Source organism: Etheostoma spectabile, chromosome 12 (assembly GCF_008692095.1).
Source record: "Etheostoma spectabile isolate EspeVRDwgs_2016 chromosome 12, UIUC_Espe_1.0, whole genome shotgun sequence".
NCBI lineage: Eukaryota > Metazoa > Chordata > Actinopteri > Perciformes > Percidae > Etheostoma > Etheostoma spectabile.
Window position 1 is genome coordinate 21,949,669 of NC_045744.1, and position 26,161 is coordinate 21,975,829.

General features: G+C 41.7%; 2 protein-coding genes across 2 annotated transcripts; one reads left to right on the top strand and one right to left on the bottom strand.

Annotated features, from left to right (window-relative positions):
• The first annotated feature begins 6,875 nt into the window (after positions 1–6,875).
• tmem70 (transmembrane protein 70) lies at positions 6,876–11,041 on the top strand. Its single transcript, XM_032532369.1, has 3 exons — positions 6,876–7,160; positions 9,442–9,541; positions 10,408–11,041. Exons 1-3 carry the CDS (start codon positions 6,978–6,980, stop codon positions 10,845–10,847), a joined length of 723 nt encoding a protein of 240 aa, XP_032388260.1. The 5' UTR covers positions 6,876–6,977; the 3' UTR covers positions 10,848–11,041.
• A 1,213-nt stretch (positions 11,042–12,254) lies between these two features.
• LOC116699648 (dual specificity protein phosphatase CDC14AB-like) lies at positions 12,255–26,161 on the bottom strand. The gene is given in 16 exon segments (XM_032532344.1): positions 12,255–12,721; positions 13,312–13,461; positions 14,148–14,239; positions 14,771–14,911; positions 14,914–14,995; positions 16,484–16,622; positions 17,090–17,320; positions 17,656–17,677; positions 17,679–17,744; positions 19,287–19,349; positions 19,724–19,790; positions 19,902–19,981; positions 20,092–20,184; positions 20,495–20,570; positions 24,328–24,418; positions 25,682–26,161. Coding segments are annotated over 16 exon segments (1,488 nt in total). The 5' UTR covers positions 25,728–26,161; the 3' UTR covers positions 12,255–12,672.

Sequence of the window (26,161 nt, forward strand, 5' to 3'; positions counted from 1 at the left end):
TTTTCACTTGCTAACAAATCCTATACATATATAATATATATATATATATATATATATATATATATATATTGTGCCACCTTACTACTATAGAGATGCGGGTTTAACACATATCCTAAAATATTTTTTTCTACTATTTAATAGGTTAAAGGCAAATTTTACAATATTTAGCCAGCAGTAGGCCATTACAGCTGAGCTAATTGGGGTTAGTATGTGACCTTTAATAACTCCATTGGCCTGGAGTTACCTCTGCAGTCCAGACTCCAGCGTGGACATGAAGAACGCCGAGTAATGCACCACAACAAGACACAGGTGCTGATAACAAACACACAGTTAAGTCAAGTCAAGGCCAACTCCTCAGACACGTGTGTGTGCATGGTATTCATTACACTGTGGAGGATGTTATGTCACATTGTGGTGACTAACCTCTCATGCAGACTGAAAAGCTAGTCCCTACACATCTGATCATTTATTAGGGGTCCAAGCCCGAGGATGCGTGCACCGCAGTAATCGCAAGGCGATACGCGGTTCACACAGCAGGGCTGTGGAACCCTATTGTTTTCGTACAGTTTCTTACTTTCCATTATTCTTCTCCGCATAAAAGTGGTGCTGCAGCCTAAACCGTACATGGTGGCGACGCGCCATTTTCAGGACTGGTCCGAAAGTCCGCAAAGACCTCAGCCAAAAAAATCCATCCACTTCTACCACTAGGTGGCGCTATAGCAGAGAAAAGACACGTTTGGCCCTATAACTCCCAAACCGTACATCGCATATTAAAAAACCTTACATCCACGCGTTCCCTGGATCCTAATGAATGTCGTGATATAGGCCACGCCCATTTCCGCCTGTACTTTTATGCGTGAAAAATCGCGATTTATCGAAAACCTACTTTTTCTAACTCCTCCGAGACCGTGCAATGGATCTGCACGAAACTTGGCACATAGCATCTCCAGACCCACCTGACAAAAGTTTGCATAAAGATGTTTTATAGGATAAAGATTGCGCATATTACGGGCAAACAAATTTGTGTAGCTAGCTATGGAAACACCGACTTTGCCATATCTCGGCTAAAATAAAAGCTATCGAAGCCAAACTTTACAATATTACTTGCTATGACCCCTTGAGGCTCTGTACCAAATTTGACGAACATTGGCCGCTAGGGGGCGCCACAAATACAAAAAAGTGTGTTTTTCATGAACAAACTTTGCCATATCTCGGCCATAATAGGTGGTATCAACACCAAACTTGGGGTGAGTGTTTGGCATGCCTCCCGGAGGCTTCATACTAAATTTGGTAACGATGGGCCATTAGGGGGCGCTACAAATACAAAAAGGGTGTATTACTCATGAACCGCTCGTCCGAATTTTACAAAATTTGACGGATGCCATCTAGGGCCACTCCCGAGGCGGTCCTCGCAGCGGGGCAGTGATTGGCGCGCTCCCCGGGTCGCTGGGGACGACTGGCGCGGGCAGGCTTGGACCCCGTTGAAACTGCGTGCAGTTCTAGTTTCACTTGGTTTTAGGTTTAATGTTAGGGTGAGGGTTAGGTTAAGGTTAGGTTTGAGGTGAGGCTGCCACTACATGTAGCAGTTATGGTGTAGGTTAGGGTAAGCCTCGAGGAAATCCATGATACAAATAATAAAAGTAAAGTAATACAACAGGTTTATCAGGGACTCAAATCACCCCCGGCACAAAGTGTTCAGTCTGCTGCCGTCTGGCAGTACCACAGCATCCTGTCCCGCTCCACCTGGTCTTGCATTGCCAGACCTTCTTCCAGAGCGCTGCCAAGAAGGGTTTGGCGAGTCCACACAGCATCCCGGGATGAAAGAAAAACATACTCTGGTTTATGGCATTTCTTCAAACCAATCACAATTGTCTTGGGTGGCGATAAGCGCCGGAAGGTGCAACGGTGCTTCTCCTAAACAACCTCGGGAAGGAACTTGTTCTGGTGGAACATGTGTAAATTCAAAGGTTTTTTTTGATTGTGCAAATGAAAGCTCAGATTGGACAGATAGTCTAGCTAGCTGTCTGGATTTACCCTGCAGAGATCTGAGGACCAGGTAACCATAGTCATCAGAAATCCCCCAGAAATTAGAACGCCAACACAGAGAAAGTGGAAGGTGACGGACATCCGGCCGAAATGACGGACATCTGGCGGAATTTCCGGCGCCAAAGGAACAATCCCGGAAGTGAAACGCCGCTGATATACAGTAGATTACGCTCCACCAGGCTCCCGGTGGAGCTTCACCCTGAACTCTTGAGCTCATCACATTGACATTGTCCCTTTATTTGTTACTTCTAATTACGCATAATGGATTTACTACATCCCTGCTTTCAGTTTAGTCATTTGGCACTTACTGTACACCAAATACATCCATACCGACTGAAATGTTTTACACCATCTATTTTATTGCTATGGGTTCTGCATTGAACATTTTTCAATATTATTATTAGCTGTATTACCAAAAATTAAAGGTACTAGAAGTCATTTTAAAATGTTTGTTCACCTGTGTCCAAACAAAATGATATCAGTAGCTTATGTGCATGCAGTTCACCACAGTTCATCGAACTATAAATCATCGAGGAACCTCTGTGTGTGTGTGTCTGTGTGTGTGTGTGTGTGGATGTGTGTCTCCCACATATGCCATACAGCAGCGGGATGGGGAGTTGCTAAATTCCCAGACAGCTCATTGGTTGCTACCAACGGAGAGCGGGCACGTCTTCGCAGTGGGCTACCTGTGTCGTACCAAAAAGTGATGATCCGTCCCAAACTGATTGCTGTACACCTACACACAAAGGATGAACTGAATCGTACACACATCCGTGGTAGCTGAATGCCCAGGCTCTTGTCTCTTCAGCACGTTGTTTTGTTGCTGGCGGTTTTGCACATTTCTCCGGCCGTTCTGCACGCCGTAGGGGTTTACAGTTTCTACCGGTTGCAGAACGGCTGCGGATCGGCTCCGCTGTGTGTCGGCTCCGTGCTCGGCCGTTCGTCAGTACCCAACAGGTCCGGATTTGTTGCGGAACGGCTGCGGCCATGTCTGATAGCTGAAGTCATGAGACCCCCGAGATCTCATGATTCACGTAGACTAGAACCACAAAACCAACAACGGTTTGTTTCCATCCGGAGGAGGGGAAACAACTCTGTGCTGTGTTTTGACTTTAATGGAAACCTAATGACTCCGCCGCTGTTACGGAGCGGATCTGCCGCTGTTCCGCAACCGGTGGAAATTAAGGCCAGACTGAGCCGGGCTCCCCTTTTCCTTTGCTACCTAGATGTGTGACTGCTAGACGAACAAAAGGGGACACGCCGAATCTCTAGATGAGCCGCAGCCGAGCTTATCGTTAGATAAAGTTGTTAAAAATAATAATAATACTGTGAACCAAGCCCTCGGCCTGTTCCAAACAGGTACATGCTCCAAACGGGCACTGCACTAGTATAATTGGCCACATCTCGTTAAATTCTGGAGATAAATATATCTTTGGGCTGCTGATAGAAAACAACGGCCTGAAAACTGATAACATGTAAGCCCTGACCTGAGGTAACTTGAGGAGAGGTTACTGCAGGTGAAATCATGAAAATATTTAATGTATATTATTAAAGTGCTCATATTATGCTCATTTTCAGGTTCGTACTTGTATTTAGAGGTTGCACCAGAATAGGTTTATGTGGTTTAATTTTCAGAAAACACCATATGTTTGTTGAACTTCACAACACCCTTTTTCACCCTGTGTGTTGAGCTCTCTGTTTTAGCTACAGAGTGAGGCATTCTGTACCATCTTTGTTGAGAGTCGCACATGCGCAGTAAGTACTGCGAGCTTGTCAGTTGCAGATCACGATGGAGCGCCACGCTAGTAGCTAGTGATGGAATGTTTGACACAGAGGGACCAAAGCTTATTTCACTCCCGTAAATCACAATGGTTCGAAACAGTGTTGGAGCTTGTAGCAAATAGAAATAAGCGCGTGACTGATGACGTCTGAAGCTTCAAATGTCACTGAAATTTCTGAAGGGTTTGCTGGATTAAAATATTTGCCGCTGCACAGGCAACCTGTACAATTGTACCAACCCTGTCTACCTCTGCTTCAACTGTATTCTATATTTGGCCATGTGTTGCCACGTGTCTAGGTTACTCAGCAATAAATTATTGTAAATTAACCTTGTTGCAACAATTATAGCAGAATAAACTAGACATGTGTTTTTCATACAGTTATAATAGGCACAATACACCTGCTTCACATGTGACAGTAGTGGGAATCATACCTCAGTCATCCAATCGGCAGTCCATTCGTTCCTCCAATGTAGCATGTGTGAGACGAGATGAAATTAAAAAGGCATGTGTAGTAGGCTAAGGATTCATAAGCTTCCATTTCACTGGAACATCTCAGGGTTTATGAGTGTGGCTTGCAATGTATTTGATTAGCCTATTAATACTAATACACCTGTAAATAATTCTACGTAGCGGTAGAAGGTGTCGTTGTTGCTGCAGTTTATTGAATCCACATTTAGCCTAATTAAACATACCTACATTCAAATCCTGATCATAGTAGCTTATCTAAGTTTATTAAAATGTTATATTTAAAAATTATATATATTTTTAATTCAGTCATGTCATGTTCATGTCATTTAATTCAAGTTCAGTCATGTCAGGTCATATGCATGTGTCCATTCAGGGGACTTTAGGCTTTTTCACTTTGCAAACCTATAACGTGCACAAAAAAGATAAATAACACAATAACTGTAAGGGAAAAAGCCAAAAAGCATAATATGAGCACTTTAATTAGATATTTTTGTAGATGTGACTACACTTAAGCTGTGTGTATGTCATGTGAGAGGATGCTAAAATTAAGACCATAACATGACCTCATGACTCACTTGCCTTTCGTTCTTGTATTGACTCATTATGTCATCAACACCTGACTCCCCTAAAAATGGTAAATACTGTACATGTGTCAGCCCAGCAGACTGATAGTGTTCATGGAAGAGCTTTATCTTAATAAATAAATAGCAGTCGTGTATTGAAAACATGTTATTTAGTCATTAAAGTCAACGTGTCAGTGGGATAAGAGGTTTCCTGTCAATAGAGGGACGCATTTAACTTTTGTCTCATTCCACAGGTCATGTGTATGTGTTTGTAAATGAGACAGAGGGACATGTGGCAGTGATTGCTTTCCCTTCACTCATCTGGATGACCTGGAAAAGCCTCCACACGTGACCCTGAACCTAAGTCCCTGTGAGGTTCCTTCAGGTCAAATACAGGGGAAGTGAAGCCATACACTCTAAAAAAAGGTTACTCTAGGTCCACTTTGCCTCTGATATCAAACTGCATTTTGGGTGTTCACGCTTTCTCAAGATAAAGCCTAAGCTCATAAAGAGATGGTAAATGCCTTATATATATTTAGGGGGGTGTGAGCTTTCCACTCAACTTTTAACTATCAGAAATAATTACTATTATAGATATCACAGGCTCACGACATAACCACAACCCCGGGGAAACCTACTACAATTGTTGTGTGTACATGTAATCGCCATGTCTATGAGCTTTAACAGGGTTTGGCTTTAGTCGTGTATTAGATATTTACAGAAATTATAATAGTCCACCAGACTGAAGGTACCACCACTGAATCTCTCCTGACCTATTCCTTTCTTTGCTACACTTTCTAAAGAATAATAAAGTTTACCACATTTCTATATCTCTCATGTTTGGATCCGTAGCCTTCTGGGCTGCTGAAGGATACCAAACCCATTTTATGGAATAACCTCCTTGGCGGAGTTAATTAATCTGTCTGCCAATACATGATATCATCTCTGGATTGCACCTGGCAAACAATGCAGCTTGTAACCAGTGCCGTGCTATTTACAGAGAAAAGGGAATTAGTTAGCAGTTACCTCCTTAAAAAAGTAATTATTTTACTGATTACTTGCACTAAAAGGTACGTTTGTCTAGGTGATATGGGAAGAATAACAAATAATTATAATGACGTAATTAAAATGACAATTGTGATGAATGTTAAGCTATTTGCCAAACAATAGGCTAATAAAAAAAAACATCTGTATTACAGTAGTCTTATCACATCATAATCATAATTGCTCCACACGTTATGTCATGCTACTTTTTGGTAGTGTCCTATTTCACGTCACTAGGTGGTAGTAAGTGGAAGAGGAGGGACTTCGCCCATAGACCGTTAATAAACATACTGTATATGGTAATACCATAGACAGTTAACCCTTTTGTTGTCTTTCCATCAAAATTGAAAATCAACACTTTTGTTGACACTTTTTTTTAAAAACTTTTTCTTACATTTTTTCCCTTTTTTTAACACTTCTGACTTTATTATTTATTTATTTGTTTTACTTTTTCTTATGTTTTTGTCTCATTTGTAACACTGTGGACGTTTTTTCAATGTTCAACACTACCACTAACTTATTAACTTTAGCTTTACAGTTATTTTTGGACTTTATTGTTAATAAACTTAGGAATTTATACCTAATGTTTGAGTTAGAAAAGCAGAAATTAGGAATGATTTCGACTAAAATTAAAGGAAAATATGTTGATGATAATCACAGACTGGAATATGTCAACTTTTACTCACTACTATGTCAAAAGCACTTCAATTGTTTTTTTTTCAAATGCTATAAAACTGAATAAGACGCCCCAAAATTAGTGAAAGTAGAGATTTGTACTTGCCAAAGAGCGTTGTTTGGAATCAATCCTGTTATTTTGGGGAATTAAAAAGAACATTGATATAGGAAACCATGTCAATTTGACCCGAAGACAACATGAGGGCTACCCTACAGAAATAAGGGTACCACTCGCCTCCGATACACTGGGTGGCGCCATGTACCTTTCACGCTAGTTTGTTGTCCAATAGTAAGAAGAAGAAGAAGAAGTGGAAGCGGAAGCGGAAGCAGAACCATGGACGTATAGTTTCCAGCGTGTGTGAAATTCAATGATGCAGTCAGGGTCACTAGCAAAATAGCAATGTTTTGTGTGAATACTCTGCGTAGACTGAGACCTTGTGTTGTTGCTCAGTCCTTCAGTAACAGTCACACTACGGCCGCGCGACACCGCGTGCCGTTTAACGTGTCTTGTTTCAGAGGAGCGTGTGGGAACCAGCTAACGTCGCATGCTAACAGAAGGTCGTTCCTCCACTTTAACAACAAGGTATTTAACTCCAATTTGTCGTTGGGTTTTCTTGACAGATACATAGCGTAGCCTAGTCAGCAAGCTAATACTTAGCACGACTTATGTGACGTTAAACAGAACTGGAGCTTAACGTTAGCTTGGTTAGCGTTAGCCGCTAAAATAACTGGACACTCACATTCATCAAATAAATACCTGTGCCGTTGTCATGCCAATGTACTTATCCCCGCCAGGATCCGTAGCGACGTGGAAGACTCGGCAGGGGTTTCCATAGTAACATGGGTCTCAGTTAACTACATAAATAAGTGTATTTGTCTGTTACGTTAAGGCGACGTGTGAATTGTTTATAGCGTCGGTTAATATTATGGACTGATGGCACATCCTCCCTGTCCTCTAACGTGATTTCTGTTTTAATTTAATTTAGTTTAATATGGCTTTTCAATTTAACACTTTTTTCACCTGTTTACTATGAGTTACATAGGAGGTACTCAAAATATCAGGCCGTTTTTCACCTGATATTTTGTGTATCCCACCCCCTAACATGCAAAGTGTCTGCCCTGTCATCATGTGTGTTATTTTGTGTGTTTAATAAGTCACAATAAACAACCTGACAACATTTGGAGAGGTCTGCTGTTGTCTAGCAAAAGTTACAAGCAATAGGGGGTACCCAAAATATCAGGCTGTTTTCCACCTGATATTTTGAGTACCCCCTATTGCTTGTAACGTTTGCTAGACAACAGCAGTTTTAAACGACGCTATAAACAATTCACACGTCGCCTTAATGTAACCGACAAAAACACTTATTTATGTAGTCAACTGAGACCCATGTTACTATGGAAACCCCTGCCGAGTCTTCCACGTCGCTATTAGTTCCATTGAAGAGGTAAATTCAAAGTGCAGCAGTTAAACAATTCGAAAGGCAGCAGAATCTCCGCTCTGTGTGCATGCGCGCTCCCGCGGCCAGGGGATACAGATCCCGGCGGGGATAAGTACATTGGCACGACACCTTTCCAAAGTTCATTTTAAAACTGTAAAGTATCTGTATCTGAAGTTAGCTTCCGACTCAGCAGATACAACAATTAAGTCATGGCACCGTCGTCACAGGTTTAGCTTGTTGGCTGCGCTGAAACAACCAATGGCTGGAATACCAATCGGATCTCACAGCTTGATTATAGTAGCCTATCAGTATTTTCCTTATTTTTTAAATACAATAAACGATTTTGTAGTTCTGTAGACTACAGACCACAGACACGGTGTAAAAACAGACTGAAGAGAGAAATGCCTTGAACATCACTTGCAGTTGTAGCTTCTTTCTTTCCACATTCTTTGATTGGGAAGCCCACTGATGTGTGGTGCGTAACGCAGGGCAATATATCGATATTAAATCGATATTGTGGTATTAGACTAGATATTGTCTTAGATTTCGGATATCGTGATATGACATAAGTGTTGTCTTTTACTGGTTTTGAAGGCTGCATTACAGTAAAGTGGTGTACCTTTCTGAACGTACCAGACTAGTTGTTCCATTATTTGCCTTTTCTCCACTTAGACATTATGTCCACATTACTGATGATTATTAATCTAAAATCGAAGTGTGAAGATAGTTTGTTGAAGGACCTTAGAATATTGCGTCAATATCTAGGTATTTGATCAAGAATATTGTGCCCAGCCCAAATGGTGCGTGTTTATTGAAGTATAGTTAGAAATAGGGGAAAGGTGAGGTGAGAGACGCCGTAGTGTATTATGGACCTGATTATGTCTTCTGTATGTACCATTGACTTTAAAACATGTTTCTCCCTGTGTGTGATTATGGACACACCTCCAACACAGCTGTGGGTCATCATGCAATCATGATTTGTATTTAAGCGCTGTGTCACTTTACTACTAAATATCTTGAGAAAGGTCCTTGTGACCAAAACGTTGACAGCCAATCCACCAATGCGGAGGTGACAATTGTGTGCAAGAACAGTACAGAGTCTCATATAAAACAAATTACTTCACTAACACACAACATACAGTACATGCAGACCAAAAAAGAAACGGACTAGTGCGTTCTTGCGATTAGCAGGCTGTGACATTCCTTTTACCATCTAAGTGTCCTGTGTCAGCGACCAGATAGGAGTCGGGTATAAAATGTGTTGAGCGCTTCTTGTTTTGTTTTTAAAATACAAAAGCATAGCTGGGAAGCCACTTGAAATGATATTGTGCTTCACAGTCACCACAACAGACAAGACTAACAGAGTAGCCAAACCCTGCCAAAGCCAGCTTTAACTGTGTGTTTGTCTTCTGTTTCTGTGATTAGGTGCAGTCCCGCTGTCCGTCCAGCCGATGTCTCTCTGCGGCGACCCACTCCGAGGATGGGAACCTCATTTACACTGGCAGCCTGGGAACTGCTGTTCGAGGTAGTCACTCTCCCCTGGTTTGAGTTTTTTCCCCCCACAGTAAATCCAGGACACACATCCATCCATAATAATGCAGATTAATTTAACACACACACACACACACACACGAGATGGAAAACCTTCCAGATGACAAGTAAAAGCCAAATGAGAATCTAAGACTAAGTATTTAAACCTTAATTTCAATTGGAAAATAATTTTCACATAGCCATAAACATCCATCTATGAATTCATCACCCGTACAGTATGTGCGTGTGCACGTACGTACGTGTGCGTGCATGTCCTCGCGTGTGAATGAAGGCCCAGTGACGTCTGAAGCATTGCACGTCATTGGTCAAGTGGCATTCAACAGCAATCCCCACCAACTGGGGCATGCTGAAGGACATGTATACTGTACAATACTTGGATACATGCCTCATGATAGCAGTGTTTTGAAAAGTAAAGTCTATATCGACAACCTTCCGCTTTCTTTGTGTTGGCGTTCTAAACTCAGATCTCTGCAGGGTAAATCCAGACAGCTAGCTAGACCATCGGTCCAATCTGAGTTTTCTGTTACACGACTAAAACAACTAAAACAACTTTTGAGCATACACATGTTCCACCAAAACAAGTTCCTTCCTGAGGCTATTTTGCAGAGTCACTGTCATTGTCTCCAGCTCTTAGCGCCACCCATGACAATTGTGATTGGTTTAAAAAAAAAAAATGCCAATAAACCAGAGCATGTTTTTTTTCCCCAAACTTGAATGCTGTGTGAACTAGCCAGACCTTCCCGAGCAACGCTGTGGAGGAAGGTCTGCCAATGCGAGACCTAGGAAGAGTGTAACCATGGCTTCTGTAACCTGGGTTCTCTGAATCTTCTCTTTTGCCAGGGGTGAAGATGTTTTCTTACAGCACCAGCGGGGCCAGCCTCTTCCTCATGCCCCACATCCTCCTGAAGACCGGAGTCCAGGGCTTCGTCATGAAGGCGGCGTTCTGTGGAGTTATTGGATTCTTCACCTTCCTCACCCCCGTCCTCCTCCACCTCATCACCAAGGGCTACGTGGTGCGCCTGTACCACAACCCCGACACAGACACCTACACTGCCATCACCTACAGTGTGTTTCTCACTGAGAAAAGGAACGTGTTTCACCAGAGGCAGGTCCGGATCCCAGCCGTCAGCAAGATGTTCACCACCTTGTACGCTGGTGAAATGGGGCTGCTGGTAAACCCGGACATGTTCCCCATCCCACATGACTACAACCACCTGATGGGCTACGATAAGCCCTTCAGCTTCGACACAGACGACATAGATAGACCTGATAAGAGCTGAACCGCTGGGTTGAATGTGGTTTTAGGATTTGAATTATATCCACAACTCCAAACTGCAGAGTACATACAAAAACATTTCAACCAGGGTGGAATATCCACAGGGGACTTTAATAACTCTCAACTAGATTTCCAGATGTTTTATCTGTCAATATGTTGATGGATGTTTCATGTTAATAAATTATGTCATCAACATGACCTGTTACCTGTTACACGGTTTCCTTTTGTTGATCTCTGCAACTGTGTCGTGACTAGGGGGAAAAAATCAATTCAGCATCGTATCGCGATATTTTCAGGGGCAATACTGTATCGATACACAGGCACCAAGTATTATATCTTTCATTATATATGTGATGGTCAGTTTGTCTGCTTGACAATCCCATTTTATTTTTTTTTTAGACAAAAACAAATGTTGACAAAGTTTTCTTTTGGGGACATCTTTTGAAATTGGGGGGAAATTAGAAGTCGGGAAAAAGGTTGTAAATTGCAGTTGTTTATCGTAGAATATTGCAATATGTTTAATATCGCAATAATACTGTATCGTGGCATTAGTATCGTGATATCGTATCGGGAGGCGTCTGGTGATTCCCACCCTAGTCGTGACCGTGCACATTCACTGTCCAACTTCCTTAAAAATCAAGACTTTGATCTTTAAATCTTAAACGATACTTGATGTAATCATGAATTTCACACTTGCACCCATTCTGCATGCATAACCAAGTTCATATGAATCAGTTTTTCATCAGCAACCTTTATTCTTCATTTTAAAAAATTACAATCTCTGAGGATCACTCAAGACATCTCATTCAATTGAATACCTCAAGTGACTATTTTTCTTTCTTTTGAATCAACCCGTGATTCGACAAAAGATTCATAGAGCATCAGCAGCAATGGTCAAACATAATCCATGACCAGATTAATGTATTTTGTAATTGGAACAGCTTTCAGTTTGAAAACTGAACAGTATATGCATAGGACATTAGCATTTAAAATAAAAAAAAACAAATATTTTCAATACATGCATTTTCCTTTTACAAATGACTTGAATAAATGACCCGATATTGTTGGCAACTAAAACATCCAATGTTTCTATGCCTTGTTTTGTTTGATTACTGACACAGTGTATGCATATAACGATAGTTACGTATTGTAACTCCAGATACTATGAGTATAGGCTTAGCCCTCTAAGGTCCGGGCCACCTGCTCCTAGCACATTAGTTGAAGATAAATCTGATGTTTGGGAGACAAACAACGGGTCCGCTGTGTGTGTATATACAGTAACTGTGGACGTAGTTGAGGCCCGTGCTGGATGCAAGGGCGGGAAAAAAAATCTTCTCGACTGCGCATGCGGGAAGGGATAACCCCGGTATCGTAGCCCTTAGAGGGCGAAGCCCATACGAAATAGAACTGCTCATACTCAGCGTTCCTTGCTTGTTTCAAGACAGTCATTTACTGTTTTTGTCAAAACCATTTAATAAATTAAAGCTATAGTGAGTAGTTTCTGTCGCCCCCGTGAGGAATTCTAAGTAATGGCAACAAAACTGTCGGCGTGTCCACATGATACAAGCCTTCCGTGATTGCGCACCGCAACTCATTTGGCAAAGTGATGTAATGGACAATTCTGCTTCCAACCTTTAGGGGGACCTAAGAGTTCTCTAGTATTACTTTAACTTTAAGTTGACTTTACAAAACTTGATTCTGGGAATCCCTGCGGTTACAAATAATCAAAACAATAGTCAAGGTGGAAAATTTTTAAGGCTTAGACAACCTCAGCATGTAGGTGGTCCGGTTTATGACTTCATCACCAGTCAACTCGCCAAACTGTGGGGTCAGTGAGTGGCAGCGTGCCTGGTGTGGAACAGACTCAGGCTGAAGGGACTGGGGAGAGAGAGAGGGGGGGGGGGGGAAATGTGCTTTAAAATTCTACACTTTATTGATCGAGGCTTCTCTGTGTATTTAATATGGAGGATGACATGAGAAATAATGCACATTTCTGTACGATGGTATGTTAGATGTTTCAGCTTATTTACATGTTTGTGTTGTATTGTTTTGATCCACTGCAATTTAAATAGGGCTGCACCAAATAGAGGCAAACATCTAGTTGGGATTATTATTTTGTGATCGCGATATGATTCACAATATCAGAGGGAAGGATCATTTATGTAAGGGTTAATGCTTGACGAGATGTCCATTGTCAGGTATTAGTGGACAACGACTAGGCGTGAACAGTCCATTGTCATTTTTATCAAATTATTAAAATAAAAACAAAATATGTAAATAGTCATAGTGTGATTTCTGCGAGAATCTGTACCAAACAAAGATTTTTATGTTTGAGACATATTTTGCCTTTAACAAATATTGCGCCCCCCTGCGATTTGGATATTGTACTAGTCCATATTGCAATTTTGATAAAATTGCAGTTCATTGTGCAGCCCTAATTTTAAAAGGAAGAAGAAATGGACACTCACCTTTTGATCTGCGTGGCGAAGGTAGACGAGCTTCGTACCAGCTTCTTAGAAGAGGAGGAAGAGGAGGAAGAGGAGGGGAAGGAGAGGGGTACTCTGGGGGACTTTGGGGGTGGGAGAATGGAGGAGTGAGAGGCCTTCGACAGGTTTAACCTGGATAAAAAGAATAGAGAAGCACATACAGAACATATGTATGTTTTTGATTTTCCAAACCATTAAAATATAATGCTAACCATCACACCGGCACATAGTTCAAATTTCTGGCTCACATTTTTACAAACAGGAATGACATTATTTATGCAGGATGTGCAAAAAAGAAAAGAAAAAGAAATTCACACCAATTGACCAAAGAAATCACAAGTATAACTTTATGCTGTGCATACAAAACGTGAATGAACTGTATGTGTCATAACACAATATTTGAAAGGTTAAAGATGGTAATCCTTAAAAGCCTTGCACACCCACAGGTGTTTTCACATATTCTGGGTAAGTGGTTTTTAAAGTGGGGTCCGGGGACCCCCAGGGGTCCTTGAGGGGGTACCACGGTATTTCTAAGCAAAATGGGGAATCATTTATTTTCACTATAATTCTAATTGTACTGTAAGTAACACAATGATAAAATGTATGACTATTTTGGTAGTACACGTTCTGTGATGGCACATCTAAAAGCAAAAACCATAAAAGGAATTTACTATCTAGCGTGTCATCTAAACTCTCAGAGAGAGAACTGAGAAGTGAACAAGTGTAATTCTCAAAATGGCAAACTTCCTTTAACCGTAACGACTATGCCAATTCTAATTCTAATGTTAAACAATAAACAAGTTAGGATCGAGTTGTACCTGGAAGAAGAGGAGGACGATCTAGGTGGTCGTTTTCCCTTCAGTGCTTTCAGTTTGTCTCCCTGTGACAGACTGCCTTCAACACTGTAATTCTACACACACACACACACACACACACACACACACACACACACACCACCGTGCAGGAAGATTGAGAGAGAGAAAGACAGAGTAATATCTGTAGGAAATGAAAATAGTTTTCAAGTTGAACTTTCAAGAAAATAAAAAATAAAATGTTTAATTCTTAAAATGAGCGTATTGCATAAACCACTTGTCTATTAATAGTTACATTTACAGGGGAGCAATAATAAAGAGGCCAGAAAGTTAATTTATTTATCTATTTTATTACTATATTAATATATACTACTTTATTACTTTTTTAAATACTTATTATTATTATTACTTTTTTGTTTAATTGTATTCTGATATGTGTTTTATTGGTTTTCTCATGTCGTGGATTGCTGGTTTTATATGTATAATTGCTTGCATGGACATTTGTGAACATTACTCCACTTTATTAGCGATCCATCCATGTGGAACCCCACTATATTTCATTTAGGTATATAGCAATAAAACATTTATCACAAAAACAAATAAAGATGCCAGATAGGTCCGCCCCTCACCTCATCCAAGCTGTATGATTTATAAAGGGTGGTGTTGATTGACAGGTCGTCCATGCTGGAGAGAAGGTGGGACATGGCCTCCTGTTTCCCCCCCTCGGGGTCCGTGCTGTGAAGCTGCTGCTGCTGCTGACGCTGCTGCTGCGCTGCCGCCGACTCAGCCTCTGCCGGAGGAGCTTCTGTTTGGAGCGATGGACGTCACCCTGGACCCACAAACTGTGCTGTTTCCTACACACACACACACAGACACACACACACACACACACACACACACAGACACAGACACAGACATACACACACACACTTTTTGTGATTTCAGTCCTTCATGACCAGAAGAAGAGATAAATATCTTTTTAATTGTCCTTTTATCCTTTCATTCGTCCTGGTAATGTACACAGTTCTGCTTATGAGTATAGGAACCCCTGCTTAAATTGACTAAAAAGAGGAATAAAAAAAATCATGTTTTAGAAATTGATCTTAATGCCTTAATTAAAAACTTAGGAAAAGTCCAACCTTTAAAGACACCAATTTTCTTTGTGAATGACTAAGCTATTGTAAATAAATAAACGTTCTTCCGCAAAATACAGGGGCATGAGTGTAGACACCCCTATGTTAAATTCCCATAGAAGCCGTCAGATTTCTATTTTTAAAGGCCAGTTATTTCATGGATAACATGGATTTGTTTGGCTTTCAAACAAGCAAAGTGGCAGTTGGTCAAGGCCACAACCCCAGCATCCACCTTGACCCCCCCCCCCCTTCTCTTCTCCTCAATAGCTACAGACTCAGAAATGGCACATACTAAGGAAAGCTCATTGTGAGACTGGCTCTAGTGGCTGTAATTCTGAACCAAGGCTGAATTTTGGGAAAGAGACTTCTGATACAGTATCATGGGACCACTAAGGTCTGTATAAAAGTATCCAAAAAACACCATGTTATGGGACCTTTAAAATGAGTAGTTTCCGTCTGCTCCATGAGGAATTCTAAGTAATGACAACAACGCTCTATGGTGTTTTAAGCCCCCGACGTCTACTTCCAGGCAGCGCTGCAACCGTTGACTTTATTAAGGCACCTAACCTTAACCTTAACCTTAACCAGAGCCTAATCCTATGGCCTACCAGGCAGCGTTGCCTGGAAGGCAACACTGGGGGCTTGAAACACCCAACACCGACAACAACACTGTTGGCGCATCCACATGATACAAGCCTTGTGATCGCACATTTTATAGACCCAAAACAACTAATTCATCAAGTGAGAAAATAATGGAAACTAAAAAACAACGGTATTTAGAGCCCTACCGGAAACCCAGTCTGTTCTACACGTCTGATAGTTGAGGTTACGCATTGACCTCAAATGGTTAGGGTCAAGATAGTTGAATTTCCGATACAGATTACCAGTATAAAAACGAAAAAGCTGTATCTTTTAATCTCAAACTATAGTTGAGGCTTACGGGAATTACATTTTACTGTCTACTATCATAAAATGGAAATGTAGACCGGTTGGTCCCGCTGTATAAGAAGAAAAAAGTAATATGAAGTCATCAGGATTCATCTTCTTAAAATTCCATGGCAATCCATCAAACAGCTGTCAATGCATTTCACTCTGAACCAAAATGACAAGTCCTGAATTCTCCATAATTATCCTCAGAGCCATCTCACCAAGGTGAAAACAAGCAATGGCTGTTTATAATTCTGAGCCACATCTGAGACTGACACTCACTCCTCTAAGAAGTTTTGCTGGGGACCAATGATGGATCCGGGCCGGCAAATTCTGTTCCACGCTATGGCCTCAGCTGCCGTGAACCGGAAGTGCTTCATCAGGTAGCAGCCAATCAGAGTGCCTGTACGGCCCAGGCCAGCTGTGATTGGATGAAATGTTTCAAATAAGAAGCTTCAGAGTTTGAAAAAACTGAAGAAAAAGTTTATTCACAATAACAAGTGCATTATATTAACAGGTGCATTACAGTAACGGGAGCTATTTAAATTAGCTGGATACAATTAAACTTAATTAGCTCTTACCAGTGTTTCCCCATGTGTACTTTGTCCACAGCAATCCCACCAATTGGTCCCAAAACGTCCCAGTTAGACAGTAAATGGCGTAAACATATTCTTTGTAAATCTTTACAATCATTCCCAGAAAGAACCAAGCAGGCCTGCCCTGTTGCACCAGCCAAAATGTACACGATGCACAAGCATGTAGCTTGCTAAACCAAAGATTGTTGTTTCCAGAAGTGAACAGAGTTCGAGAATGGCAACTATCCTGGAAAGGTACTTCCGTTGATCCAGACTACAAAAAAAAAATCAATACACACAAATCCACTTGTACCTTTACAGTGCACTGCCACAGCTCCTTCAGTACTTTCGCACACGTGCAGGAAGCGCCTGACGATGAGGTCAGAGGGCGTGGTCCCATCCAGGAAGAAGAGGTCATGGTGCTCAATACCTGCGTCCTCAAACTGCCTGCTGTCATACAACTTCCTGTTTAAACGGACCACGGCTGTGATGCCATTTTGGCGAAAATATGGAAAATATGCCTCTGGTGCGTGGAGAGGATAACCTGGAAAACAATCAATATGATTCTGAGCACTGAGGAAAAGTACAGTAGTTATACATAATGACATGAAGCCTTTCCATTCAAATAAGCTGTAACAAACAAACAATTTAATGATGGTTAAAAATGTCATGTGGACCTTTTTTCAGAATAACAATTTCCCATGCTGACTTTAAATGAATAATTTAATAAAATTCAAGATTTCCTGGCCTTGGTGAAAACATTTTAAACCCAGTGGTTTGGAGAAGAGGTTTTACATGGAATATGACTTACTGGAATTGTTTTGTCTTTGTAAATTATAGAGTGTGGTCTAGACCTTGAATTGAATTTAATTGACTCACCGTTCTCTATCTTACTATGAGCAGTGAGGACTGCTGAATGCCAGAATCTTCCCTGGAATGATCCAGTTCATATCCCCGTTTTCTACTCGCTAAATAAAAACACAGAGAGAAAAGAAGGCGATGCCGTGTGTGACTGAGCCACTCCCACTGTGTGTAACACAACAGGTAATGTAACAAACGCAACACGGCTGCTCAGAAAAGAAGTTCAGCTTAAATCTTTCAGGAAGACTTCTAAATTTCGTTCACCTCTGTCTCTTCCTAAACTGATCAGCTGTTTCGGGGCTTTCACATTTCAGTTAGAACAACCAGAAATGGTCATGAATTCCACGAGCCAATCACAGCAGGGCACCCCTGCTTTAAATCTCTTCTTTTCTCTGCTGCTGTCAGTTGTCATTTCAGGCAAAGAGTGCAACTCTCCTCTTCCCCTTTCACCTCCGGTCACCCACGGCACCCTGGGTCCTCCAGCGGACCGTTCCCCGTTGGCTTCTTCCATCTGGTCTTCGGGCTTCTTCACCACCACCAGTGTCTAGACTCCATCGGGGCATATACCTACTCATGGCTTCTCTGCCCCTTATAAATTATTTAAATAACGATGGAGTCTAATCTCCAAAGACTCTGTACGTTTCATATTGTGCATATGTACTGATAAACCTTCACATTCAGTGAAAGGGACCAGAGTACCAAGTCTGGCCTGAGGGTGGTGGCTGCAGTCTCTGGTGAACAGAGCACCCTCCAGCTGATCTTTCTCCTCTCCAGGCCTTCCCACCTCATCCATTGTCCCTGCTTGGCAAGAGAGACTGCCCTTGCGCTTCTTTTCGCCTCCTCATGACGGCGCACCTCCTCGACCCCCATTTTCCTCCTCTCTGATGTTGACGTCTTATGCCAAGTTGGCTTACTTGCTGTAAGGCCAAGGCCTCCTCTGCTCAACTGGACGTGCCCCACAATGTTGCTGGGCCTCAGGGCTGACGTAGCGTGCTGCACCGCGTCAGATGGTATCCATTTCCGTCCAGTTAACACGGGTTGAACAGCATTGGTGATGGTCTGGTCACTGAAGTCTTTCAAAGTCATCTGGCGTCCTACTTTAGAGCACTTGTACTCTTCGGTGAGGCTCGTGATAGGCAGCTCAAGGACCCCTTTACTTTTACTATCTGTCCAATCTGAGTTTTCTGTTGCACAACTTAAACAACTTTTGAACGTACAAATATTCCACCAAAACAAGTTCCTTCCCGAGGCTATTTTGCAGCGGCACCGTGACTCCGTCCGACACTTAGCACCGTCCACGACAAATGTGATTGGTTTTAAGAAATGACGATAAACCAGAGTATGTTTTTCTCCCACTTCACAATGTTGTGTGGACTATCCAGACCCTCCTCTACAGCACTGTGGAGGAAGGTCTGGCAATGCGCGATTAGTGCAGTTCTAAAGCAGGTCAGCTATATCTTCATAGGTCCGAGCAAAACCAATTACAACTTTACTTGTTCTTTTCTATTTAAATTATTGAGCAGGTGATGTTAGCCCCGCCCTGAGCTGCAGCTACACCGTCTCAACACATTCCATGCTCCTCGTCTTTCAATTGTGCCTTTTAACTGTAATGCCAGTGGGTCTGTGTGTGTGTAGTGTACCCTCCTCACCTCATAATGTTCATATTCCTCCACATCAAAGTTTTCAAAGTCAAAGAAACCATGCTGAAATGCCTAGATGAGAGACAAAGAGGACAGTGGATTTAGCACATTTATTTATTACATAAAGTATGATACTGTGATGTAATTTATCTCCTCATGACCCTTGTTTTTGTCTATTTTGAAAATAAAAAACTAGGCCTAGTTGACCTCCTCTCGGCTTTGTTTTCTGGCTTTAGATAATCTAGCTGTCACGGGAGAGTTATCGGCCAATCACATGTCATGTCAGAGACAGAGAGCGTTCCCATTGGCTGTTCTGCCTGTGCGACAAAGAGGGGAGAGGGAGAGCTGCAGGAAGACGACTCACTCTACTTTAAATCCTGGTGTGTTTTTTTGCATTCTACCCACTGCAGCTTTAAGTAGTCCCTGTGGGTTTGGTTGGTGTTTACCTTGCGTATTCCTTGTAAGCAGTCGAGGACGGTGAGGTTGAAGGAGCACTCTCCCGTTGCTGCATCCCTGTGGGACACACACACACAATGCTAAATAGCCACACTAGCCACAATAGTGTGGTTGTGTGTGTGTGTGTGTATGTGTGTGTGTGTGTGTGTGTGTGTGTGTGTGTGTTACCTGAACGGCAGGTAGCTTGTGTTGTTTCCTGAGATCAGAGTCCTATAGGCTTCTTCTGGGCTTCTTTTCAAATAGATTACCTATAGGGAAGATTATATTAATATTGTTTTATATATACTCGACAGAAGGACAAGCAGATACATTGCCAGGATGAATAGAAGCATAGAAGGACAATTAAAGAGATATTTACAGCGTAGGCACCGATGAGAAGAGCACCATTTGCTCTCTTCTTCTGGTCATGACTGGTGTAGTGGACCAGTTTCTTTCTAGATAGTGTGAAGGACTGAAGGACAAAAAAAAAAGTCCCAATCAATGGAAAATCCACAACAACTACACAACAGCACACGTGATTTAATTGCCCAATGTCCACACAATATGAATTGGCACCACAGCACCACTGACACCTTGTCAGCCTAAGAAAGGGGGTTAAGTCTCCGAAGCCTTAGATCTTCTAGACCATGTATGTGATGAGCAGGTCCACAGTGAATCAGCGATTGCAGATGTCCGCAGATTTTAAGCAAACTAAAAGAAACAAATAGCTCAGTATGTCAAAACATCTCCACCCTTAAGATGAAAAACAGGTCTCTAAATACCTTCAGTTTGTTGTTGACTTTGCAGCAGTATCTGTACAGCATGGCCAGGTTGAGGGGCCCAAAGTCGGCATAGAAACTGCAAAACAGAGAGAAACAGATGAATGTGTGATACACTTTACTTAAAATATAATCAAATATAAAACAGAATGATACAATTTCATGTATGAAAGCCCTGCACATGGAAATATTAGTTTTTCTAAATGTAGACCTTATTCCAAATTCCCTAATGTCCACATGTGTAAAGAAAAGCTTATCAGACGTGTGTGTTAAATTAAACTTCACAAAATTAAACTTTAGAGAGATGCTTTCTGAAAGGATGGAGTGGGCTTGTGAGGTAGCTAGAGTGGCAGCATTTGAAAAACCGTCATATCTACTTTGTCATTTGTCATATCTTCTGCTTTCTGAAGGGCACCTAATGAGCCATGTACTGTGGAGAGGCCTGTCTTATGTGCTTATTGTTTTGTCATTTATATAACATGTTTATTTGGTTTACAAGTGCCCATTTTGTTAATATTTTATTCTATTGTATTGAATAATATGGTTAATATTTAATCTTGTAGCGGTGATGATGAGTGGACTTATAGAAATAGCTGCTGTAGAAGACATGGGGTCATTTTTCTGTACTTATGCTGTAAGTGCATGTACAAACTATATATATATATAAACATGTTTTAACATATGTATTTGAAAAAAAACAAACAACTATGGAGATATTGCTGCCCTCAGACATAATAATCTCTTTTTAGCATAGGAAGTTGAGTAATAAGTAATATGCACCTTGTTTCCATTCTTTTCATGAATGGCAAATCATTTTTATGTTTTCTGCATTTTAATGTCACACCAAGAACAGAGAATTGGGCGACAACAAAAGCTATCAGGCTTACACCCAGTACCCCTCTATAATTTTTTGGGTAACGTGGTGTGTCAAACGCTGCTGTGTTCATAAAAAGAAGAAAAAAACGGTGGATTGGAATGATTGCGAATCCAGTTTGAATGGTGTTATGCAGTGTTTGTGCTAAACCTCTTTCCATCCCGAGGGCACAGCCACTGATCTCATCTTGACCCATATCTTACACTTGGATCAAAACCACTGGCTGAACATGGAAGGGACGGCACGGGCTGCAGTTACACAATGGGATTCAAACGACTTAATGAGTGTTTCCTCATCAGTCTGCTTCAATATACTTTACACATTTTACTGTGCCACACAGGCAGGGGTGATTGCATGATTTGTGGGGTGGCATGGGGGGGTGGGGGGGGGGGCAATAATCGGGGAGGGGGGGAGGCTTATTTTATCAGATGACAGCATAGAAAATCTGCTTAGAACTAGCGGATATATCGGATGGGATAGAACAACATACTTATGCTAAATAAAACAACACATTCAGTATTAGTTTCTCTTCTTTTCGTTCTAAACAAATTGCATATCTGAATACAGTACACGTTTTTTAGGCTAATTGGTCATGTGAAGAGTTGGGGAAAGTGGCCGAACATGCAGCCAGTTGACAGTACTGGGATCCAATGGAAATCACATTTGTCAGATTGACAGCTCTCTAGTCCATTGACTTTGGGGGGATGGGGAGGGAACAAGGAAGGAGGGAAAATATGACAGGGGTGTGATTAAGTAAATGAAATGAAATGAATTTATTAAGACTTCCAACTTGGCCCACTGTACCTGAATGTGTCAGGAGGGAGGGAGTTTTTTTTAAATCTTTTTGCAAGCAAGAAAATTCTAATCAACTTTTGGGTACGGCAGAGATGCTAATTAGGAATGGTCTGTTAAATATCACGCCCAGGACACTAAAGACACTGAATCATCATTGAGGAGTATTGAGTATCATCAACAACAACCTGTCCTGCAGATGGTCAACTCCTCTAAATAATAAATAACCTGTAAGCTCGTCATCCGGTAACTTCACATCTTCATGGAAGGATATTTTCAGGATAAAGCCTGACATCACCTTCCGCTCTGTGTGTTGTCATTCTCAAATTCCCTTTATATTTCGGGAAACAACAGGCTTTGAGCTAGCCAACAGGGTCTCACGGCAGTTGAAATGGCCACGTTATTTGGAATCTAAGGATTTGTGTACACGGACACGTTTATGTCTTTTATTGTGGTGGTGAGCACGAATTATTGTTATGGTTTGGGGTTTTTTTTGGGGTTGTTTTTCCCCTTTGGCCTTCCTGGTTTTTGTTCCAGTTTCTCCGTTGTTTGGGGTTGTAGGTTCTGTCTTATGGTTCCCTTTTCTGTGTTTTTGCTTCCGTTTTGTTAGTCAGCTTCCCGTCTTGTCCTTTTCTTGTCTTGTCTAACTTCACTTTGTTTGTTTATGGTCCTGCCCCGCCTGATAGATTCACCTGATGTGTACCTGTTCCCCATTACCTCGTTACCTCTTGTATTTAACCTTTTTGTTCCAATTGGGCTATGCTGCATCATTAGTTTGTCCTAAGCCGGTACTAATGTTTCTACGAGTTTTCCCGTTCCTCCGTTCCTCGTTTTGGTCCTGTGAGTACTCCCCGGAAATTTCCCCTTTTGATTGGGCCCTTACCCTGCTCTGTCTTTGGTTTTGGAGTTTTTTGTGTTTTTTTGATTACTAGTTTTGGACTTTGCCCGCCTTTGTGTTATCTTGGACTGCAATAAAGACTTTTTGTTGAAGGCCACTCGCCTGCTCGACTCTGCTTTTGGGTCCTCCTCCTGTCACATCCCTTAACAATTATAATCTTATGGATTTCAATTTCTCCTTTTTTTTGTGGTGCTCAGCACGTAATGGGAGGCATCATCCATACAACAGGACGGTGGGGTTTAGGAAAAGAACAACGGGAAAAGGAATCGCCGCACGTGCGATCCCAGGTCTCCGGGGTGAAAGTCCTGTGATGTTTGAGCCCTCCACCACCCCAACTAACATGCCTGCACGGCTTTTCATACTACTCGCTACCGCAGTCGTGCTGTGATTACGAAACATGCTTGCCATTCATATGCATTTGATCAAAATTCGTTCTCAACAACACCGAAAAAAAAAAACTACGTAAAAGTGTCCGTGTACACAAATCAATAGATTAACTAACGTGACCATTTCACAAACTGTGTTGTGCCAGTTCACAAACTGTAGTGTGTAGCTTGCTAGCTCAACCCGGTCTCAGTTGTTGAGCTAGCAAGCTATGCGCTGAAAATAGCGAGTTTTGAAAAACATTTGGATCGTGCAACAGGGCGGGCCTGCTTGGTTCTTTCGGGGAATGATCGTAAAGATTTACAAAGAACATGTTTACGGCATTTCCTGTCTAACTGGGAGGTTTTGTATGAATGCAGCTAATTTAAATAGCTCATGTCACTGTGTTGTTTAAACAGTTAGCTTCATTTAATACTGTGTGTGGCGTTTTCTTGTGCGGGGTACAGATGTTCCACCAAAACAGAGACTGTCTAGCAGAACCACCGTCTTTGCGGCCAGATCTTAGACCCGCCCAAGACGATTGTGATTGGTTTAAAATAAAAACAACCCAGAGCGTTTTTTTTTCTCCTATCCCAGAATGTATGTGTGGTGTGGTCAGACCTTCCGGTCCCCAGCGCTGTGGAGATCGGTCTGGCAAATGCCAGCGTGTAGGAATTTTACACACGACGCACCGACTACAAACCACACAACATAATTTGATTTCCACAATGCTTAGTTATCAGAATATTCCAGCATGCTTGGATGATACCTGCTGATCCTCTTTCAGGCCTCTCTAAAGTGTTGATTTATCATAAATTCTTCACTGTTTTTGTGCACCGCTGTGTCACCAGACCTGATTGAGAGCACCTGCCAAAAGCAAAAAAATGCATTTCTGTTTCACTGCCTTACCTCTCGTATATGAACTCCTCATCCACACTGAAGTAGTGTGTGTTGGCTGTGTTCTTTGGTTTGACACGCAGAGTGGTAAAGTACAGCCGGTCTGTTGACAGACAGACAGAGAGACAGACAGACAGACAGAGAGACAGACAGACAGAGGACAGACAAACAGAGACGACAGACAGACAGACAGACAGACAGACAGAGAGACAGACAGACAGACAGACAGGTTAGTCCTACAGTGGGGGTCATTCGGCAGCTCATTGCGCTCCATCTTGATGCACTGACAGTGTAGGAGCTCTTCCAACGGGTGCGTTGAACACCCTGTTGTATTTTCAAGCGCTTCGCCCTTTTTATCACCACGCGTTTACAGACATGTCTCTGCTGATTGGGTATCACCTGATTGGGTATCACCGTTTCACAATCGTTACAAAGAAACAGGTCCTTCAACCAGACAACCGTGGCAAAACGAAACGGTGCAAACCAGATTGAGATTGGACGTGCGTTCCTGGGCGTTTCCTGTGTTTTGCCGAGAGGGGTCAAAGGTCACACGTCGCCACTGACAGGCGAGCAAATGACACACTCCGTGTCGTTGATTAAAATGACCTATCTGTAACAAAATAACATAACATAGGTATAGTTGATTTTAACATCTTAACCCTTGTGTTGTCTTTTTGTCAACATTACCATCTTTTTTCTGACACTTTTGTCACTTTTCTCAATGTTTTGGGTGCTTTTTTTTAACGTTTTTGGTGTTTTTCCTAACGTTTTTTGATATTTTTAATGTTGACATTTTCAGCGGTTATTTTGACGGCCTATTTTGTGACAAAAAAAAAAAATTAACTGAAAATTTGACCAATTTGACCCAAGGACAACATGAGGGTTAATGCTGAGTATTACATATCACATCAACCAAAAGTGGGAATGTTTAAATGCCATTGAGGTGACGAATAGCATCTTGTGAAACCTCCTAAACCCTAACCTAACCTAAAAACAGGATTTCCTGCCATTTTTGCTGTGAAAAAAAATTACTGTAACGATTAGATGATTATCAAAATAGTTGCCGATGATTATTCTGTTGAGCAACCCCCCCCACCCACCCACCATATCCCCTGCTGCTGCAACAGTGTGAATTTCTCCATTGTGAGATTCATAAATGATTTTGAATCTTGAATCAATGCAGCTCTATTTATTATAGCTACCCAATGACACTTAACATCATCCCAACCTCACAGGATTGATATGTGTATCAGTGAGGTTTACATGTAAATTATATGTGACTATTACTTATTATAAAATGCCATACAATCATGTGAATGTAAATGTAAATGTGCTGCATTTATATAGTTATATATGTGTAACTTACCTTTAATGAATTCTGACGCACCAGACTGTTCATATTCCTCTGCCATCTGACTCTGTGATTCCTAAGCTCCGTTTTTGGATGACTGTCAAATATGAAAAGTCTTCTGTTCCAGTCTATAACGTGTTTTTTCTGGGTGATCTGTTAGAAGGCTGCTTGAGATGTGTCCAGAAAATCCGAGTTCTGTAAATATCTCAATAGCAGGTCCCTTATTCAGCGCCAATGAGCTTGTCATCACTCCATCCACACGTGTAAAAAAAGCCTCCAAAGTTGAACAAAACCCCAACGATTCCTCTCCTTCTGCTCGTCAGACGCCTTTTGACTCCGTTTGAATTGAATAGTTTCCCCCAAATGAATCGGTAAGCGCCTCCATGTCTTAATTTCAATGTTTCTGGGAATATTCGAGCAAACGCTCACAAACGCTGTCCATACGCACCAAGCTGTCCAGAGTCAGAGTGAGTGCTAATCTCCCTGCCGCTCTGA

What these genes read in the sequence shown, in the direction of transcription:
- tmem70 (XM_032532369.1), top strand. Translation starts at nt 6,978, where the DNA reads ATGTTTTGTGTGAATACTCTGCGTAGACTGAGACCTTGTGTTGTTGCT. An exon ending in TCCTCCACTTTAACAACAAG is followed by an intron (nt 7,161 to 9,441) that starts GTATTTAACTCC and finishes TTCTGTGATTAG; the next exon opens with GTGCAGTCCCGCTGTCCGTC. An exon ending in CCTGGGAACTGCTGTTCGAG is followed by an intron (nt 9,542 to 10,407) that starts GTAGTCACTCTC and finishes CTCTTTTGCCAG; the next exon opens with GGGTGAAGATGTTTTCTTAC.